Raw genomic sequence first — 21,174 nt, 5'->3', positions numbered from 1 at the left:
ACGTGTTTTGTTTTATATTGTATTTTGAATACCACCTTAGAAGGCGATTCATAAATTATTATACAAATTAATATCAAATCTGTTTCAATCATTGTGACTTGCATTTTTCACACAAAAATATAGAGCTCCTGGAACAAACAACTGTTATTTGAAAAGCTATAATAGAAACACATGGGCACAGCCCACTAGGAGGTTCTCTCGCAAAAGCCCACAAAATGAATGGCAGCTGAGTAATTCCTTTTCTTGGGGCGATGCCATTCATTTAAGAGACTCGTGTGCCCCAAATACACGAGGTATGGCTCGTGAATAAAAACAAAACATAGCTTGCCTACTGCTTTTCTCACAGTAGCACAGCTTTATCTCTGTGAAAACACTGACATCCAGAGGATGACTAAGTACAGTACGTTTGCAACAGGAAAGGCTTTTGGGCTTGTATATTATCCAGCTACTAGAAGAAGTAAAATACTTTCTTAGAGGGCAGAATATGAATTCCAACTAAAATGGAACCACAGCTATATTGTACAAAGACATTTGTAAAAAAAAGAAAAGAAATAAAGCTTTGGATTTATTATTCAGGGTCTCATTCACAATTCACTATATAGCAATTCTCTCCTAAGATTATTCTTGTCCTCCCCATTTCTCTTCTCATGTTTAAATGTATTTCACAGATTCACATCAAAAAGTGCTACCTAAATTTCCTGCTTAGTTTCCGGTTTTCTATTTTACTCCTATATACAAACACCATTAAGTATTTTGCAGAACTATGAGAAAGAAAGCAGATTTATTTGGGGGCAAAATTCAAGGTAAGATTTTGAAAAGGCAAGAGACTTCATGGGAATGATTCGTGCAATGTGTTTTATGCATGAGTCCTTTATATATATGGGGCTTGCCAATTAACAACTATTCCATAGTGCATGAAGTTTGCTCACAAACTGATTTTTTTTAAGTGCAGAAATCAACTTGAAAAGAAAACTTGTATATATATATGCTGCAAACATTTTCTCTTGTGAGGTTTTTCTGGTTTAGTGGAATCACATGAGGGTAACAGCAAGAGACTGATACTTTTTATCAGGATCAAAACTTTTAAAAATAGTTAAATATTTTTTAAACTTATTTTTTAAAAGACTAAGATATTTTGTAGCATACCATCCAATCTCTTACATACAGCTGTATTAACTAACCTTCTATCATAATCAAACTGTCTTCTGGGTCTTGTAGTAGTTCATCATGCTTTACAAAATGAATAACCACACGCCGCTGTCCCTGGTTTTCAGTATCCCAAACAACAGATTCGCAGAAGGATGTATTTTGTAAATCGGGTCTTGGACATGTAGCTGAAGCCTCCTGTAAAATTAGATCAAGCTCACTCCCATCCGGAACCTCTTGCCTGGGAAAAATAATAATAATTACAGCCTGAAGCGAACTACGGAAGCCTGCTCAAAATGATGTTGTGGAATATATTAGATATTTTACCAGAACGTGCAATTCAGGAGTAGCTTGCCCCAGGGGACTCACTGCCTGTTACTGGAAGGGGTTCAGTGGCAATGAAGTGAGGGCTTTGTGGGCACACTGGCTGAAGAGCTGAGTTGGCTCTGCTGGCACATCAACACAGCCCTGATATAGCTGTCAAGCGCCCCTTATTTGGCAGGACAGTCCCTTATCCCAGCGCCATGTCCCGCTGCTGTCGCTTATTGATGATGTCCCTTAAATAAGCTACTGAAGGTAATGGGGCCCTTTCTATGTCCAGCTGTCCTTTGTCAATAACAATTTGTTGCTGTTTTTTGTGTTGAATATGTGCTATATGGTAATTTATGGACCTAATAGGTATCTAAGGCCATTTGCACGCAACAAAATATATATTTTATCAAAGTAATTGTTGATCCCTTATTTTGGCTGCTGATCCCTTATTTTCGAGGCTGCTGGTCCCTTATTTTCAAATCTGTAAGTTGACAGCTATGAGCCCTGACCTTGCCAAGTTGCCCCTCCTGGTAAGTGGCATCGACTCTGCTGCTGGGAGAATCTTGCTGTGGCTCTGTCAGCCCCGGCAGAAATCCTACAATAGCTAGACTCACTGGCGGAGGAAGAGGGGGGCGGGGGGAGCGCACCGCCATTGCGGCTGCCCCCTGGCTTGCGCTGGTCACCACGCCCCAGCAGGCGGTGCGCCACGCCCCCGCCTGTTCTCTGCCCCCCAGTGTCGGAGCATGAAGCTCCGCCACTGGCTAGACTTTTCCGCGTGCATGTTTGGACACAAGGTAATTGGCGCAAGCAGGCTGCGGTCCTTTAAGAAAGCGGAGAACAGGCTCAGAAATGCCTTGTTCTGAAAATCTGAGCTTAAAAACAATCTTTTAAACAAGCTTTAAGACTCCATTTTATTTTCTCCACATCTCCGCAGTGAATAGTGGTACTGAGAGTGGGTAAAGGAATAGTTCAGATTTTCATTAAAAAGTGTTTCTAAATTTAAAGAACTTGTAAGCATTTCATGTTCCTGAAGGAGTATCGAAGTCCAAAATATGTAGAGGTAAAATAAAAGCCTTGTACCACTAAGTGCTGGAACCTGATCTGTTCTTTGTTTTGATGCTTTGTGGTGCTTTGCAAGCCTCTTTCTGCACACTGCTGGAATTTTAAGGTCCTTATATTACTCAGTACTGGAGCATTCCACATTAAGAAGCAAGTTAGGACTAAACATGAATCAAAGTGATCACCTCAGCTTCTTTTTCATTTGGTTATAAAAGTGAGATCAAAGACTGCTACTTAATAGGGTAGAGTAATTAAGAAGCCAAGCTAATATTAGGGGTGGAGGAATCATTCTCTGCCTTCTATATGGAAGTCTCTCAATAAAAAAATGGGGGAAGGGAACACACTGAAATACTTGCAAGCTTCTCCTGTCTGTCAGTCAATTTGCCTGATACCATAAATGTCACCCACCACACAATGAAGCAAAAACACCTTACCCAGTAAAAAAAAAAAGTAATACAGTGGACCCTCTGGATACAAACTTAATTCATTCGGGGGGTCCGTTCACACTCCAAAAATAACGTAAATAGAAGCGCGCTTCTGTGCACGGAGTGATTGAGCACTTCTGCACATGCGGCGAAACCTGGAAGTATACACTTCCAGGTTTGCCGTGGCCGTAACCCAAAGATTCCGTATCCAGAGGGATACATAAGTAGAGGTACGACTGTATTTGCTATTTGTGCAAGGGCAAATTAAACATTTGTTAATAATAAACAAATCTCTACTGTGCACATTATATTTTAACAGCAGTGAATTTTTAAGGTGCTAATATCATGTTCCTTTATCTAAACAGGCATTTTAGCACATTTTTAGGGTGGAATATATAATGACAAAGGGATATGATAACCAGCCCTTGATATTGCTGTACATCCAAGTTCCACTGATCCAAAAATCTAGGAAACTATGTAAGCAACATCTCCAAAGCAGCATGAGAGAAAAATGTATCATGGCACTTACAACAAATTGCACTGGGGACAATGAAGTTTAACAGACTGATGAAGCTTTTCAGGTTCAAATTGTCTCAGCTTAGCTCTGATGCGATACGGCTGAGGACTCCTGCTGTTCAAAATAGTACTCAGTGCAGTCACTTCAAAATGCTGGTGATCTCTCAGCACTGTAAAACACAAAGGTATCAAGGCTTGTACTTGTGAACAAACATAAAATGAGAGGAAAATACCAGTTCGGAAGTAAATTTAAACAAAGCTTTATTAAATTGCTGTAAGTTCTGGATTCATTCTGTGGTCTAGATGTGACAATTCTGAATATGCACTTATGTGAACAGACACGTCATGTTTTGAAATTAAAAATGCACACATCTGTTGTGTCCAGCTCTTTACCAAACTAAGAGTGGGCACACCCTTGGTCTGCACAACTGATGGCCTAACAGGCAGAAATATGAAGTGTTTCGATGGGTAAAACCAATTTATTTCTGATCCATGTCAGTTGTGCATGTCTTCACTCATACGTCTGGCTATGCAATCTCATCTGCTACTTTTTAAATCCACCCTAAATAAGGGTTTAAAACTTTTCGCATCTCAAAATGTGGATTTTAAAACATATTTTCACGTGTGTTTCGAAAACGTATTGTGATACGTTTTGAGCAGAGGACAGTGGTGGGTTATTTGGAAAGCGTAAATCTGATGGATATTACGTTTCGATCAGCATGTTAGTCAGGGAGATGTGGATCAGGTCAGTACCTATCAAAATTTGCAAAGTTCAAATATCTCAGGCCTCCCTACTCTCAATATGCCTTAGCTGAGCAGAATGTTAGTTCTATTGATTTTCTATTCTGCTGCAGTTTCCCATGCCACACTCTGAGCCATTCTAGAGGGGGTACAACCTGGAAAAGTGGGCTTGGTGAAGCACAGAGTGCTTCAGGGGAGAACACTTTGCAGGGGAGAACACTGTGCAAGAAGAACTTTTTTGGATCAAAGGTATACTGCATCTGTGAGCCCTACCTGTAACGGGTAACTGCTGGCATCCTTCTGAACAAGATCCTACTTTGAAAAAGAAAAGAAAGGGGGAATTAATTTTGTCCCACTTACATCTCCCTGTAAACTGCAAGAGACATTAATATGCCACAACAAATTTCAACACAGACCAAAACATCTTGTTTTAAGATGACAAGAAGCCGTATGTTTGAGCAACAGCTTCCATGAGCTTTGACTACTTACAGCATTATCACTTAATTTTTATTTAGAGGATTTCTAAAATTCCAACTCATTAAATTATTCCTGCATTGAAGGGTTGGACTAGATGATGCTTGGAGTCTCTTGCAATGGTACAATTCTATGGTTCTTAAAAAGTATGATAGTGTACAGTGGTACCTCGGGTTACATACGCTTCAGGTTACAGCCTCCGCTAACCCAGAAATAGTGCTTCAGGTTAAGAACTTTGCTTCCGGATGAGAACCAAAATCGTGCTCCCGCGGCACAGCAGCAGCAGGAGGCCCCATTAGCTAAAGTGGTGCTTCAGGTTAAGAACAGTTTCAGGTTAAGTACGGACCTCCAGAATGAATTAAGTACTTAACCCGAGGTACCACTGTACAATGAAATCATTAACATTATAAAATCTTAAAACATGGAAAAAACAGATCTTTTTAGACATGATCAATCATGCTTCACACGTAGATTGCATTCCATTTGGTAGAAAATGTAATGTGGTCCCAAATATCCTGATATGAGGTGCAAAATGTTGCCACCTGCTTGTCACTTAAACTTATAATCTTAGGATGTATTTTCTTACCCGAGATGACAGAGAAAACAATTTTGCACATAAACAAAGAAAGCAAAACTATCTTATGTAATTCAGCTACTTTTAATCAGCTGTTGAGATCAAAGAAGTCAGTGATGGACCACAGCTCACGTCCACACATTTTTAGGATTTCCTGAATATTTTTGTCTTGCGTTAAAAGAAACGGTAGGCAACTCCATAAAAAGAACATGGAAGTACTATACTATAAAGCAAGGAAGACAGAGCTGAGTGTTGTTTTCAAGTTTATTTACATGTAAAGTAAGCATTCTCGGGTTCTGAAGGACTTTCTGAAGACTCATCTTCCATCAAGTCTACAGAGTTCAGGAATCTGAAAATGAAAAAGGTTTTGAAGAAAATAATCAAAACACAGAAGTAAACAAATAAATGGCCTTGTAGATGGGATTTTGGTTAACTCAGATGAAATCTACTTTGCGCTTCTCATTCCATTGCGATGACACCATGTTCAATAACAGAATTTGAACATGCTGCAATGACTCCCTGAATTCACATGCTAATACAGCCAGATTGTTAGCGCTGCTGGACTTGAGTTTTATAAATACAAAGTAGTACTGGCATGCGCTGGTAAAATGATAGTATCCCCCTAAAAGACAGGGCCTTGAAACACAGCTATTTTTCTGTGGTTCCTTAATGCTGCTTGATTTTTATTCTATGCACGATCATACCACAACAATGACTCTTATGCATATTGATTCTTTAGAATAGAGTTTAGAAGTAACCATCACTCAGATTACTCGGAAGCAAAGGCTGACCATTAGTAACATGAAAGACTTCTCTCATTCCCTACTCTTCTTCCAAATGACAGCTGTCTTGAATTAGGGTTGCCAAAGTTGTTGAGCAATTTAGGGAAATCGTCAAAAGCGACATGGGTTGCCATACGTCCAGATTTCCTGGGACCCTTTTGTGATTTCTGCCTGGACACTGCTTCCGACTGCAGTATTCCAGCTATGTCCGGGAAATTCCAGGCATGTGCCACAACCCTATCTTGAATTCTATTTACTTACTTCTTTAGATCCTCAACATCGGCGTGGCCTTCTGGCAGGCTTGTAATCCCACGGCCGTACGTGGTACCACCATGAAGATGAAATTGTAGATATGAAACATCAGGCTCATCTTCCGGACTTTGGAATTTTGCATGCAAACTGTACAATCTAATAAAGCTTCCAACCTTGAAATATATAAAACAGTTATTTCAGAAGGCAAAGCAAGACTCATTGTTTTCATCTATAAAAGAGAGTTAAGGAAGATGATGCCGTGCAACTAGACCACACTGTGCCAGAGACAACTTTTCTGAACATGTTGTTTCCTTTTTAGCATACAAACTGCTTTCAGATCTTTTCGTTCAAAATCAGCACGTCATTAAAATAATATACCACATGAGTTTATATCGCACCACCTTTTAGAAAATAAACTTAGAATAGCTTACAAAAAAGAAACATAAAATACATTAGCACACCATAAAACAGTTCAAATTACTAAAGTTGATTTTGCATGTCAAAACCAGGAGCAGGATAAAGCAACTCAGTATAAAAACAGGGGTGCAGAATTTTCACCCCACAGTTGACGGTCGGTTAAACAAAATAAAAGCGCACCTAAAACTTAAAGGAGAAAGGACCAATCAAATCTCTATGGTTGTGGATAAGATTCACAGCCAGGGTGAAACAATAGAAAGGGCCCTGTCTTTTATGTATCAAGCAGCAGTCTGCTAATTTTTCATTCAATTTTCATTCAACTTTGTTCTCTCAAGTCAGCTTCCAACAGTTCCTATGGTCTTCTAGTTGTTGTTGGACAAGCAAGGCCAATGGTCAGGGATGGTGTCTAGTAAACATTTATTTACTCGGAATTGCATCAATTAACTGGAGATGTTTATTTATTGTTGTGGTGGATTCTTAGTCACCTAAATAAAGGTGAATATCCACCTTTTTCTTTTAGCACCATGCCAAGGGATCTCTCTCAAAGCTACTGCTGCTTCCTTTAACATCCATTAGATGGTGTTAATGTATCACAGACACTTCCTGCATTTCACTGAGAGCAGAACGCCCTGCCTCGCAGAGATAAAACCACATAAAAATTAGGACGCTTGGATTTTGAGCAACTGGCCTTTTTTACTCCAAAATCCTACTTTATGGACAATTCCTGCGGTAGAACAAAATAAATATCCTTAAAGGGTGATCTTTATAGCTACCGGGCAGGCCTTGAAAATGGAAGTTTGCAGCAATGTTATTAAAGCACATCTTATGGTAGCATAACTCAAAGAGAGAGGTTTGCCTCTATCGAAATCTATGTCTCTGAGGCAAAGAACCATGCAATTAGTTCCATGTGTATAAGGGGATGCAAACTAAATGTAGCATTTTCCCCTTGTGGCATGCAAACATCTCTAAAAGCCAAGGGGGATTTCTTAAGCAGTTTGGCATAGGTTTCTGTCACTCAATAGGGCGAGGGAGGTTGAAGTCCTACTGGTGCATGGAAAGTGGAGATAATCTCCCTGAAACTTTTGGGCAGGCATAGGCAAACTCCGGCCCTCCAGATGTTTGGGAGGGCCGGAGTTTGCCTATGCCTGCTTTCGGGCTTTGCAGAATAAGCTGCTGGAGCAACATCTGATCATCCTCAGACAACAGGTCCAACGGTCAGGATGGGCACTGTAATTCAACAAAACCGGTGGTGGTAGGGGGCACCATGTTTGCTACCCTGGCAAAGTAATCCTCTGGACCCTAGCCTATAAAACTTCATTCATTCAAAGCATTTATACTCTTCAGCCAGAAAGGCTCCCCAAACAGCTTACACATCAATTTAACTGGTAAGCACCAACTAGTGCAATCTAAAAAAAAAAAGAGGGAAGATTAAATCAAGCAAACTTATGTTACCAGGTTCTCATATTAATCAACCGAGGTGGAAGCAGATGCTCACAGTTCTAAAAACAGGCCTGGTTGGGCCCTTGAGAAAAGGCTTGGTTGCTCTGCCCTCCTTTAGGGGTCTGCAGGAGGAGGTTGTTGATCTTACAGGGTGGGGACTTGGCCTTCTGTAGCCTAACTGGAATCTGCTGGCCTGGCTGCTCTTTACTTTTTCCAGGAGATGGATAAGTAATTGAAGAGCTTCATTAATCACATCCAGCACGCCATTTTATTGCCTCCCCATTTTTAAATAGTAGAAGCCCAACAACATGAACTGCTTTTGAAGCTCCACTCAGTTTTGGAAGACACTTGCTGTGCAACATTGAGAATTCACAATTATTAAAGAATAATGGTTCAAAACTATAAAACAATAAAATTATATTTTATTTCTAATAGAAATAAATGTTTTGTATGTAACTTTTTTGCTATTTCTTGTTTACATCTAATTAAGCAAAGCTGATGCAATCAGATTTTTTAAAAAAATATGTTCACAATCTCATAACACAGCCGAGCAAATAAGCAGAGGCTGTAGCCATGTAACAGTATGTGCAATATAAGTATTTTCCGTTGGAGGGCAGCATTGTATACTTCTGGTTTGTAAAGAGCAAATTCTTATCATGAGTCTCCATACACCCACCCACACAAAATCAAGCTAGTTTTATGTTTAAACATCCATATAGAAATTGGGTTGGATGCAAAGACAATAACCACCAGTGCTATTCTGTACAAATGCCAGGCAGAAGAGTTAGCTCAGGTTGTTACTACAGTTACATTAAGTGGGATGTCAAACAAAATTTGGCAGTGTGGAGTATACTTGGCAGGATCGCTGCTCCAGCCAGCCAGCCATGTTCTCTTTGGCAGAAACCAAAAAGGGGGAACTCATGCACGCAAAACAGTTGAAGGACTGAGCGCACTCAGTGGGCATGGAATGGCCACAGACCGTTGCAGGGTGGGTGAGGAATGGATGCATTAGTTGAGACTCCTGCCTTTCAGGAAGTTGGCCCAGATGGCCATTCCAACCCTATAATTCTATGATAATATTGTGTGATCTCCACATTTAGAACCAGCAGGACACAGCTGAATTCCCATGGAGGTTGTCTGGTGCCTTCTCTCTCATTTTGTACTATGCCATGCCCCATGTTGCATCAGGGCCACATCCCCACTGCAGCTATTTTGTGAGTGGAGCCCACAACATTTTCTGAAAACTCAAAATGGGCCTGCTGGGCCAAAAAGACTGGAGAGGTCTTCCAGATGTAATGGACCACAAATCTAATCACCCTTGACTATTGGCCTTGCTGTCTGGGATGGGACTGGGAGGGTGTTGGCTACAACTGGCCTTTATCAATGAGTAAAAAATACTAACATCTGTATTCAGTATGAGCATATGCTGATGCATGGTCTACAAATACTGAAACAAATAAGCATTATTCTGGTGCACAGCATATCCGGGTGCCATGCAACATGAGGCTGGAAAACATACAAGGCCTGAAATGTAAATATAGTCATCAATACCACTAACCTATTTTCATCAGTAGCAAATAAAAAGCAGCAACATAATTTACCATTCAAGTAGCATGCAATTTAGTGAAATTAAAGTTTTGTATTGCATTCAAGGGAAAAAATATGCAGTGTTTTAAGACAAACTGCTGTTGGCAGGAACACAGCGATATAAATTTCACACTGTGCTGTTATTAAGTGAAACATAATGTACTTCCACCACCCAGTTTTCCCATGTTTTCTGCTTCTTATGTGCCTTCACACTGAGCACCGAGTTTTCAAATATGTATAATTTAAAAATAAAATTAAACATGTCATTTTCATACAGACTTCGCTATTGTCTTTGTGGCAGCACGAAAGCACAAAGCAGATTTATACGTTAAACCACCATTTCCAAACTCCAGCTGTTACTGCAAAAATGAACATGATGCTATTGAATAGAGTCACCTGCCATTTGACCAACAATTTACACAGCAACTCAATCCTGAAGAAATTTCAAATGCAGAAAAGAGGTTAAAAACCACCCCTATGGCTGTGGCCTTTGTTCAGGAAAACAGTTTAACATGTATATTCCAGTTTGGAAAAGCAAGACAAGAGTATGACGGAGGCTTGCTACCATGCAAGAACCATGTCCTGTTCCGAGAAGAAGCAGAAAAGGCTGGAGGGAGCAGAAACACTACCTCCTGCTAAATGAAGCAATAAGTAGAGCAAGACATCTAGCATAAGCAACTGGCATAGCTCACTGGTGCTGATGCACACATCCTGTACTGAACATTAGATTCTGGCACTGGAAAGGGAAGTAAAGTAAGACCTTGGTTCTTGAACTTAATCTGTTCCAGAAGTCCGTTCCAACTCCCAAAACCATTTGAAAACGAAGGCACAGCTTCTGATTGGCTGCAGGAGCTTCCTGCACTTCCTGCACTCAAGCTGCGTCAGACATTTCGCTTCTGAAAAACGTTCGCAAACCAGAACACTTACTTCCGGGTTTGCGGCGTTCGGCAACTAAGCCATTCGAGAACCAAGGTATTACTGTACTGAGCTTGGCAGCTGCAAATGTTTGCTATCTTTATGCCCGCCTGCCCCACTATGAAAATTCTAGTACTGCTTTTACAAAAAGGTTTAAAACCAGGGTGATAACAAAGGTCCGTATAGTTAAAGCTATGGTTTTCCCAGTAGTGATGTATGGGAGTGATAGCTGGACCACAAAGAAGGCTGATCGCCGAAGAATTGATGCTTTCGAATTATGGTGCTGGAAGAGACTCTTGAGAGTCCCATGGACTGCAAGAAGATCAAACCTATCCATCCTGAAGGAAATCAGCCCTGAGTGCTCACTGGAAGGACAGATCCTGAAGCTGAGGCTCCAATACTTTGGCCACCTCATGAGAAGAGAAGACTCCCTGGAAAAGACCCTGATGTTGGGAAAGATTGAGAGCACAAGGAGAAGGGGACGACAGAGGATGAGATGGTTGGACAGTGTCCTTGAAGCTACCAGCGTGAGTCTGACCAAACTGCGGGAGGCAGTGGAAGACAGAAATGCCTGGCATGCTCTGGTCCATGGAGTCATGAAGAGTTGGGACACGACTAAATGACTAAACAACAACAAGAAGAACAGGGCTGGAACACTGCATCTAGACCATGTTTGAATTTTGGTCATTAAAAGTTTATGATTATTTTATTTCCTTCTGAGGAAACTAAATAGTTCAGTGAAACGAGGTTTCTACCTGGCATCCCGTTAAGGTTTTGTTCTATTTTAGGTTCTTCTAATTTTTTCCCTTAAGCTTTTTGATTTTTATTATTTAGTTGATTTCCACAAGATAATATTTCTAGTCGATTACTTCTCGTTTCAGGGATTTTCACAATATTTCATTTGTTTTGTGCAATTTCTCAGTTCCGTGACTGCCTTTTTTCTATTGATTATTATTCGCCTGCCCCACTATGGCTTGAGCCCTGTTCCCTAACAGTGACATTGTGTCAGGGCCCTGAGGAGTTGCGGACAAATGAAAAAGGCAGCGCTGCAGCCCTCTGGCTCTTTTCAGCAACGGGCTCTAAAGTTCTTGCTTGCTCCTGCCCAGTAACCCTAATGGGGGTGATGCAGTTGCCAAGATGATGCCAGGGGATTTTTTTGGCAAGGTGGCACTGTCAGAGCCTACTGGGGCAGCTTGCCTAAGGCCCTGGGAGAAGAGAGGACAGAGAAAGGAAGCAAATGGCTTTTCTTTGGGCTGTATAATTTCTATCCCTTCCAGCGTTCTCTGTCCATGTTTGGAATTATTACTGTAGTAGTAGTAGTAGTAGTAGTAGTAGTAGTAGTAGTAGTAGTAATAATAATAGAATTTATATACCGCCCTATACACGTGCAGGTCTCGGGGAGTTCTTAATACAGAGCTCTCACACGGTGAGCACAATGTATAATTAGAAGCATCTGACCATTAAGTTGTAAGGAAAGTCTGTACATAGGAAGTATTTATATGCAATAACCAGTTGGGGGACCCATTCAAATATCGATAAAAGACTTCTGTGGCTCATCCAACATCTGCATCGAGCGGACCTCATGCAAGTGAGACTGGGCCTTCAAGGCGCCCTCTCACAGGCAATTCCAACTAACAGAGGTGTCAAACAAGGATGTATACTGGCACCCTTCCAATTTAATTACTATACAGTAGTACCTCTGGATGCGAACGGGATCCGTTCCAGAGCTCCGTTCGCATCCTGAAGCGAACGCAACCCGCGTCCACGAGTTGCCGCTTCCGTGCATGGACGTGACGTCATTTTGAGTGTCTGTGTATGTGTGAGTGGCGAAACCCGAAAGTAACGCGCTCTGTTACTTCCGGGTCACCGCGGAGCGCAACCTGAAAATATTCATCCCGAAGCTACTTTAACCCGAGTTATGACTGTATATATAATCCCTGATATGGCATCCCCTCCTTTTTTGCCCCCACCCTTGGGAATCATAAAGTGCCACATCTGCTCTACACCGACGACTTAAGTTTTGTTATCTCGGAACAAAATCAGATTTAAAAGGATGCTGGTTAAATTTGGACAGTTGTGTAAAAAAGAGCATTTACTAAAAATTAACTACGATAAAACCAAGGTGGTATTTGGCAAGAGGACTACCATGTCCAGGTGAACTGGTCACACCCTAGAACAAGTAAAGGGTAAAGGTAAAGGTACCCCTGCCCGTACGGGCCAGTCTTGACAGACTCTAGGGTTGTGCGCCCATCTCACTCAAGAGGCTGGGGGCCAGCGCTGTCCGGAGACACTTCCGGGTCACGTGGCCAGCATGACATCGCTGCTCTGGCGAGCCAGAGCCGCACACGGAAACGCCGTTTACCTTCCCGCTAGTAAGCAGTCCCTATTTATCTACTTGCACTCGGGGGTGCTTTCGAACTGCTAGGTTGGCAGGCGCTGGGACCGAACAACGGGAGCGCACCCCGCGTCCCATCCTAGAACAAGTACCCAGATATAAATATATAGGATTACTTATTGATGGGAAGTCATCATGGAAACCACATCTGGAAGCAATTAAACTAATATCTGGCCATTCTACTGGGCAGCTATATAGGTTCTTCCATTCAAATGGCGGGCAGCTAATCAACCCAGCTATTAAGAGCTTTGTCTCTAAAATCATGGCCCAAATGCTCTATGGGACTGAGATATGGGGAACTGGTGTTAAATCTGAAAGAGAGATCCCACAAAATAAATTTATGAGGCAGATTTGGGGGCTTCCCTGCGGGACACCAGCAGCCCACCTCAGAGCCGAGTTGGGCCTCCCCTTGCTTGCAGCCAGAATTGATCTAGCCTATCTGACATACTGGCACAGGCTAAATGCCTTCGAGGATTAGGGGGGGAATTGTCATCGCGCCACTCCCTGGTGTGTGGAGTGCCTCAGGGTGCGATTCTCTCCCCGATGCTTTTTAACATCTTTATGCACCCCCTTGCCCAGCTTGTCCGGAGTTTTGGGCTGGGTTGCCATCAGTATGCCGATGACACCCAACTCTATCTGTTGATGGACGGCCATCCTGACTCGGCCCCAGATACACTGACCAGATGTCTGGAAGCTGTGGCTGGATGGTTTCGTGGGAGCCGGTTGAAGTTAAATCCTTCGAAGACAGAGGTCCTCTGGCTGGGACGGAGCGATTTGGGATTGAGGAGGCAACTCCCATCTCTTGCGGGGGTGCAATTAGTGCCAACATCATCCGTTAAGAGTTTGGGTGTAATCTTCGATACCTCCCTCTCTATGGAGGCGCAGATTACAGCTATAACAAAGGCGGCATTTTTTCATCTCCGCCAGGCTAGGCAGTTGGCGCCTTATCTCTCTCGCCCTGACCTAGCCACTGTGATCCATGCGACGGTCACCTCCAGACTGGATTATTGTAACTCGCTCTACGTGGGGCTGCCCTTGAGACTGACCCAGAAACTCCAGCGGGTGCAGAATGCCGCGGCGAGACTCCTTACGGGGTCTTCGCTACGAGATCATATCCATCCGGTATTATACCAGCTGCACTGGCTCCCGGTGGAGTACAGGATCAGGTTTAAGGTGCTGGTTTTAACCTTTAAAGCCCTATACGGCCTAGGACCCTCGTACCTACGGGACCGCCTCTCCTGGTATGTCCCACAGAGAAATCTACGGTCTGCAAATAAAAACATCCTAAAGATCCCAGGCCACAGAGAGGTTAGGCTGGCCTCAACTAGAGCCAGGGCCTTCTCGGCCGCGGCTCCAATCTGGTGGAACGCTCTGTCACAAGAGACTAGGGCCCTGCAGGACCTGACATCCTTCCGCAGGGCCTGCAAGACAGAGCTGTTCCACCAGGCCTTTGGTCAGGGCGCAGCCTGACCCCCTCCTCTGGCAATCGGCAATCTGCACAGAATTTTGCTTGATGGTTGCCATTAATTTGACTTTAATTTGATTTGATTAATTTTATAATGAATGTTTTAGAATGTTGTTAGCCGCCCTGAGCCCAGCTTCAGCAGGGGAGGGCGGGATATAAATAAAATTTATTATTATTATTATTATTACTAAGCTCTGCAGGTTAGAGCAACTAAGGACAGGGGGCTGAGCACAAAATTGCCAAGATACACTTCAGCAACGTTAGTTAAAACTGTTCTCATTCCTTGAAAATTATCAATATTGCAAAGCCACTTAAGAAATGGTGGACTGCACATTCAAACAGTTATTAATGGCTGTTTTAATGAGCAATAGGCTCTTAAAGAGTATAAAAATATTGCTTATAATGGGGACTACAAATTAAACTATGTTTTATCTCATTTACAAGAAGTAATTTAAAGTCACGGAAGACATTTCGCATATGTTCACAACTGCATGATACCGCAATATCTGGAATAAAGCTGCTTAATTAGGAGACCACTTATATGTGGCATATTAAAGCAATTAGTCTTTTGTGGGCGGGGGGGTGGGTTAGAAGGTTTGACTTGCTAGGAGGATTAAACAAGATAAAAGTACACAATTTAAAGAAATATAGAGCTGGGTAGCTAGCTTCTGGTAAGATCACACACATAATGTAAAGCACTTCTGAGGACTTACCTTCAGTGATTTTGCCAACTGGACATGATTATCGTAAACGACAACATCCACCGTCAGGTTTCTTAGTCGATGAATGAGAACACTGTCACCTTCAAGGTCATCTTCTCTAACATGCAACTTCCAATACGTAAAGGGACATTTTGTGCCATCCCATACCTGGTATGAAACAAAATTCATTCTCCTTTTAAAACTGGCACTTTTTTATTTTTCCAGATTAAGGCTGCAATTCTAAGAACATTTGCTTTAAAAGGGTCGACCAAAGCCAATTGGGTTCACTTTGAACTAACTGTGCTTAGAATCACAGAATTGTGAAGAAGTAGGTTTTATTGGCCCTTCGGATCTCACTATCTTTTGTGAAGGTCATGAGGAGCTTTGAGATTCTGGCTTCACCAGGTCTCACCCCAACTCACTGTGCTGAGGGTTGAAACAGTGTTGGCAACAGGGTGGAATCAGAGAAGGCTGCTGGCGTGTCTAGCAGAGATCTAAAAATGGTGGTGCAAGACTGGCCCCAAAGGATACATCTGGCACTTTCCTGGTTTTTCTGGACCAAGATTACACAAAGACTTGGCTGACTAATTGATCGTTTTTCTTTAGTTTGAAAGTGAAATATAAATGGTTTTAAATAATGAATGAATCACCTACTCAAGTGGCATTTCTCAAAATGTGATAAGCTCCTAAAATATTAATATTCCTGGGAAACCCAGCCAGATGGGTGGGGTATAAATAAAATAACAACAACAACAAAAATAATTGCTATTATTGCTATTGTAACATTCCTCATACAATAAATACATTTTTTGGAAAGACTGGCTTTATGTAATCCCCTTACTACAATCTGGATCTTCTGAGTCATAAAGTCATGAAGACCAACAATCCAAATAATGGACATCATCTGGTTATGATACCACACTTGATCTTAGCCCAAAGGCAAAGAAACAGTGTCATGATGTGAACATTGTGCCCGTGATCAAAAATATGCGTGTATGTGCTGTCTGTGAACACAGACCTTAAGTGCTCCCTTCCATGCGTGTGTGGGAAATCTCCCTATTTTCAACTTCTGACTGAAGGCCCTTGTGTGGTTCCTGAGGGTCTTATTTCTAGGTTAAAAGATGATTGTACAGGAAAGAATTTTGGTGGCGAGAACTTCCAGTGAACACATGGAAGAAAACACTTGGCCCTTAGGAGCTCACCTTGAAAATGAAGCCAAAGATCTAACTAGAACATGCATAATATATACACAGAAAGGACCTGCAAAATATTTTTAAAACCATTTTTTTTATCTTGCTAGTGATAATTCCAGTTTTTAATAAGTTGCATTTTCAAAGGGAAGGGAAGGTCATCTCTTACCTAAGCATTACAATATTTCAATTTACCAGTTCAAACAAAGTGTGATAGGACTATCCAGCACTGTGATGTGACCAGACACAAGGAAAAATAAGCTTTTAATCACATTACCTTCAGTTTGTTTGTGAAGTAAAAATTAACTAATCGGGTTTCATGGGTTTCTCTGTCCCCCTGCCTCCAAAATTATTACCTCTTTTAGATAACTATATTTATTTTCTGCTGTTTGTTCCTATGAATTTACTTACTTTAAAAAGTTCATAAACCCCAGAAGTTAATAAATCCCTGGCTGCATCTTGTTTGATTTTCCCCCATATTCATTGGAATGGTCATTTGTGAATTTCAGAATAAAAATATCCCTTGACACAAATGTAATAGTACCCTAATAATCTAATCAATAGTAATCACTCAGCAAAGCAAAATTTCGGCCTCCCCTCCTCTGTACTTTACAATTTTTGGTTTGAAGAGCCAAGTGCTGGATTCCTTTTTTAATTTATCTTTTACAGTGGTACCTCTGGTTGCGGACACGATCCATTCTGGGGTGCCATTTGCATCCTGAAAAGTCCGCAACCAGAGCAGTGCTTCTGCGCACGTGCGAAGTGTGATAGAGCGCTTCTGCGCATACACAAACCGCACAGAACGCTTCTGCGCATGTGTGAACCACGCAGAATGCTTCTGCGCATGAGGCAAAATCTGGAAGTAAACATTTCCGGGTTTGCCGTGTTCTTAACCCCCCAAAATGCAACATGAAGCGTTCGTAGGAAGAGGTATGACTGTGCTGAAATTTTCAAATGTATGCCCAAATAATGAGGCTATCACCACTGAAAATGCTGAAATTTCTGCATGCGTCTGGTTAATGTTCCAAAATACAGAAACAGAGCACTGAATGTGGTCAGTCACCCACAGTGTAGCATGCATCTGATGTTTTGTGGCATCTCATGGGAAAACTACATGTTACACCAGTCACGTGGCCTTCAAGTGCAATTTTAACTGCATGATCCAGTCTGCACTGGAAGACAAAGGGTTACTCCTATGTACCTCTCCTTACGCCAGGGTTTCAATCTGGATCAATGCTTGCCCGCCCTACAAACGATTTGAAGAAGGGTGGTGGATGGGAGAACGAACTGTTGTGCTCAAATACTTCACACATTAAGCTAAAGGAGAGTGATAGCTCAGTGGCAGAGCACATGCGTTCCCTGCAGAAGATCTCAGGTTCAATTCCTACCATCTCCTTGCGGCACCAGGTAGGAGTCCTTACTGAAAACCCGGAGAGCTGCTGCCAGTCGGTGCAAACAAATACTACGGCTTCTTATATTTGTGTGTAAAGCATGGCTGGCTGAACCATTCCTCTCAGGGTAGGGTTTGGGGAACCTTTTCTCAGTCCAAGGGTTGGATGAGGAACTGGCCATCCCTCTTCAGGTTCATTAGGTTGTCAGGCGATACCTTCAAAAGGGGCTTGCTGTCAAAGCCAATCAGCTGACCTGCACCAAAGCAAGGTCCTCTGAAGTTGTCTGTTTGCAGGTGAGGTTTGGATTCCAGGCCAAATTAGGCCTACAAGACAGAGGTTCACCACCATTTTCTTAGGGGCCAAGAATACACTCTCTAGAGGTCAGCTGAATCTCCATGCTCTTTCCCTTATTCCCTCTGCTCCTTGCCAAACATTCCCAGGACAGTTTGAAGGCATGAACTTGAAAGTAAAATGTGCAAAAACCAGCAGATAGATATAAATTTCCCATAGCAATCTAACAACAGAGTTTCAACGATTTGAATATAGCTCTAGGAGTGGTAAGTAAGTATTGTTTGGTTCTTGGCACTGCTGCTAAGAAGGGAGAAAACTTACTGTGAATTAGTTATAACATACTGCCTTTATACTAACATGAAAGAGCTTTTGAATTAACACATTTTTGGGGGAGCGGGGAGAGCAGCAAACCTTGAGAAGGTAGGAAGATCCGTCGAGTTTTGCTTTTCCTACAAGCTGGCAAGTGAGATCAAAATACATAGGCGGCTGGATGCCAGACAATTTTGCTACGACTGCAGAGTTTAAAAGATTAGATGCCACCCAAATGCGCAAGTCTTCTATTGTTTTTCTGTCTTCATCTGTAAATGTGAATAATTTGCTGGACGTTCGAGGAACCACTGGTGTTCCTACAGCGCCATCAAAGGTAAGTGCTGCAAATCCACTGCTGCTAATCCCTTGCAACTGCCCGCTGAACTCTTTGATCTAGGCAACAAGAACAAAAAGGCAACGCCGTAAGGAGAAATAAAAGTGTACTGCTTTTTGAACTCAGTGGGGAAAAAGCCAATATGTAGGATGATTATCACATGCATTTGAACTAATTATCGCAACTTACAAGATGAAAGACATGTACCGGCTTAGAAAGCAACGAACACCAGTCCATCCTTCTTTGAACACATTGTTTTGTAACAGGCATGTATTTGAAAAGTGTGACTCTCAACTTTCAAGATATGAGATTGGCAAAGCGCTCCGCTGCCCAACATTCTTGGGGTGCACCAAGTGGAATCCAACCCATGCAAACCGGAGGTTAGTCTCAAACGGGTGGGGACATAGGTGGCGCTGTGGTCTAAACCACTAGGGGCGTCTTGGGCTTGCAGATCAGAAAGTCGGCGGTTTGAATTCCCGTGACAGAGCAAGCTCCTGTTGCTCTGTCCCAGCTCCTGCCAACCTAGCAGTTCGAAAGCACACCAGTGCAAGTAGAGAAATAGGTACCACCGTGGAGGAAAGGTAAATGGCATTTCCATGCACTCTGGCTTCCGTCACAGTGTTCTGTTGTGCCAGAAGTGGTTTAGTCATGCTGGCCACATGACCCGGAAAGCTGTCTGTGGACAAACACCAGCTCCCTCGGCCTGAAAGCAAGATGAGTGCCGCAACCCCATAGTCGCCTTTGACTGGACTTAACATTTCAGGGGTCCTTTACTTTTTTACCTAGTCCCAACCTTAATTTGAACGTATGTAACTCTAATGAAGGGATGCAGGTGGCACTGTGGGTTAAACCACAGAGCCTAGGACTTGCTGATCAGAAGGTCAGCAGTTCGAATCCCCACAACGGGGTGAGCTCCTGTTGCTCAGTCCCTGCTCCTGCCAACCTAGCAGTTCGAAAGCACGTCAAAGTGCAAGTAGGTAAATAGGCACCGCTCCGGCAGGAAGGTAAACAGTGTTTCCGTGCACTGCTCTGGTTCGCCAGAAGTGGCTTAGTCATGCTGGCCACATGACCCGGAAGCTGTACGCCGGCTCCCTCGGCCAATAAAGCGAGATGAGCGCCGCAACCCCAGAGTCGGTCACGACTGGACCTAATGGTCAGGGGTCCCTTTATCTTTTAACTCTAATGAAAACACTGCTAACTTATTTGGTGTGAACTTGTTGCAGTTTATTCAAGCTTCAAATGCATGCTAGGGAGTATTTTATGAAGGTCACTTGCTGGACAGTACAGAATGGTTGGGTGAGCTGATCCCAAGCAAATGTGTGTCAAATACTAAGGGTGCCCAAGCTTCAGAAGGCTGACATTCCTGACTCAAACATGACCACTCTAATAAACAAATGATCAGAATATTTTAATTTTTCAAAAAAAAAGTATCAAATGTGTTATTCAAAGAAACATAGCAGTTTTAAAATTAATTAACTCCTAGGTAAAGTAAACTAGGTAAACTCTCTCCCTTACTCCCAATCTCTGACATAGTTAAAGAAAGAAAACAAAAAGCAGCTTCTCAAACAAATATTGTGAAGCTGTGATAAATGGGTAGCTTCTGATTCTTCAGCTGACTTCAGCAATATATTCTATTACCGCTCAGGAGTGTATACTGACCAAGAAAAAGCAAAGTCTTGTTTCATCAGCCTTATGTATTTATTTGCGACAATAAGATTTGAAATAAATTGCCCCCTTCTGCTGCCTCCTGGTTTGAACTGACTCTCTAGACACGTGTGTAGAGCTACATCTCTTCTCCTCTCAAGACGCTTGTCAAAACCCACTCAGAGTTTGCACAATTCCCTTACTGTAATTTTTTTCCCCTGCCCTCCCTTCCCAAAGGAGCCCAGTGCCCTACTGAAATTAATAAGCATGACAGGGGAAGGTCATAGGTTACTAAATGAGCAGCTGCCTTGCATGTAGATGGTCCCAATTTATTTTTTCTTTATTAAATTTGTATACTGCCCTTCATCCATAGTTCTCAGGGCGGTTCACAGCATAGAAATGCAATATAAAAAACAGAAAATACATAACAAAAACAGGAACAAGAGAAAACAATACCACCCCCCAACACATTTAAGAGGGTAGCGGATGTTAAGTTTTTGCCTGGCACCTAAAGATGTATAATGAAAGCACCAGCCAAATTTCAGGGAGAGCATTGCACAAACAGGGAGCCACTGCAGAAAAGGCCAGTTCTTGTGTTGCCATTCTCAGGATCTCCTGTGGAGGAGGCAAATGAAGAAGGGCCTCAGAGGATGATTGCAAGGTCCAGATCAGTTCCTATGGAGAGAAGTGGTCCTTGAGGTATTGCAGTCCTAAGCCATCTAAGGCTTCATAAGTCAGAACCAGCACTTTGAATTGGGCCCGGGAACTAATTAGCAGCCAGTGCAGTTGAGCCAGGAACAGTGTACCTTGCCCT

The 21,174-nt window shown here is 42.4% G+C and overlaps 1 protein-coding gene across 3 annotated transcripts in view; it reads right to left on the bottom strand.

The window, feature by feature from the left end:
• The window catches only part of POT1 (protection of telomeres 1), a 60,709-nt gene that overhangs the window by 11,025 nt on the left and 28,510 nt on the right, over window positions 1-21,174 (bottom strand). For all 3 annotated transcript variants that reach the window (XR_013394564.1, XM_077935830.1, XM_077935831.1), the window contains 7 exons: window positions 18,485-18,775; window positions 15,214-15,369; window positions 6,291-6,454; window positions 5,520-5,596; window positions 4,473-4,514; window positions 3,472-3,628; window positions 1,182-1,387 (listed from right to left, as the gene is read on the bottom strand). Coding sequence is in view for 2 of the 3 variants with exons in the window: in XM_077935830.1 (XP_077791956.1) it covers window positions 1,182-1,387; window positions 3,472-3,628; window positions 4,473-4,514; window positions 5,520-5,596; window positions 6,291-6,454; window positions 15,214-15,369; window positions 18,485-18,775 (1,093 nt within the window). In the remaining variant the exon portion in view is untranslated. The remainder of the gene's footprint in view (window positions 1-1,181; window positions 1,388-3,471; window positions 3,629-4,472; window positions 4,515-5,519; window positions 5,597-6,290; window positions 6,455-15,213; window positions 15,370-18,484; window positions 18,776-21,174) is intronic.

This window comes from Podarcis muralis, chromosome 10, assembly GCF_964188315.1.
Source record: "Podarcis muralis chromosome 10, rPodMur119.hap1.1, whole genome shotgun sequence".
NCBI lineage: Eukaryota > Metazoa > Chordata > Lepidosauria > Squamata > Lacertidae > Podarcis > Podarcis muralis.
This window is presented reverse-complemented; position numbering and strand designations above follow the sequence as displayed.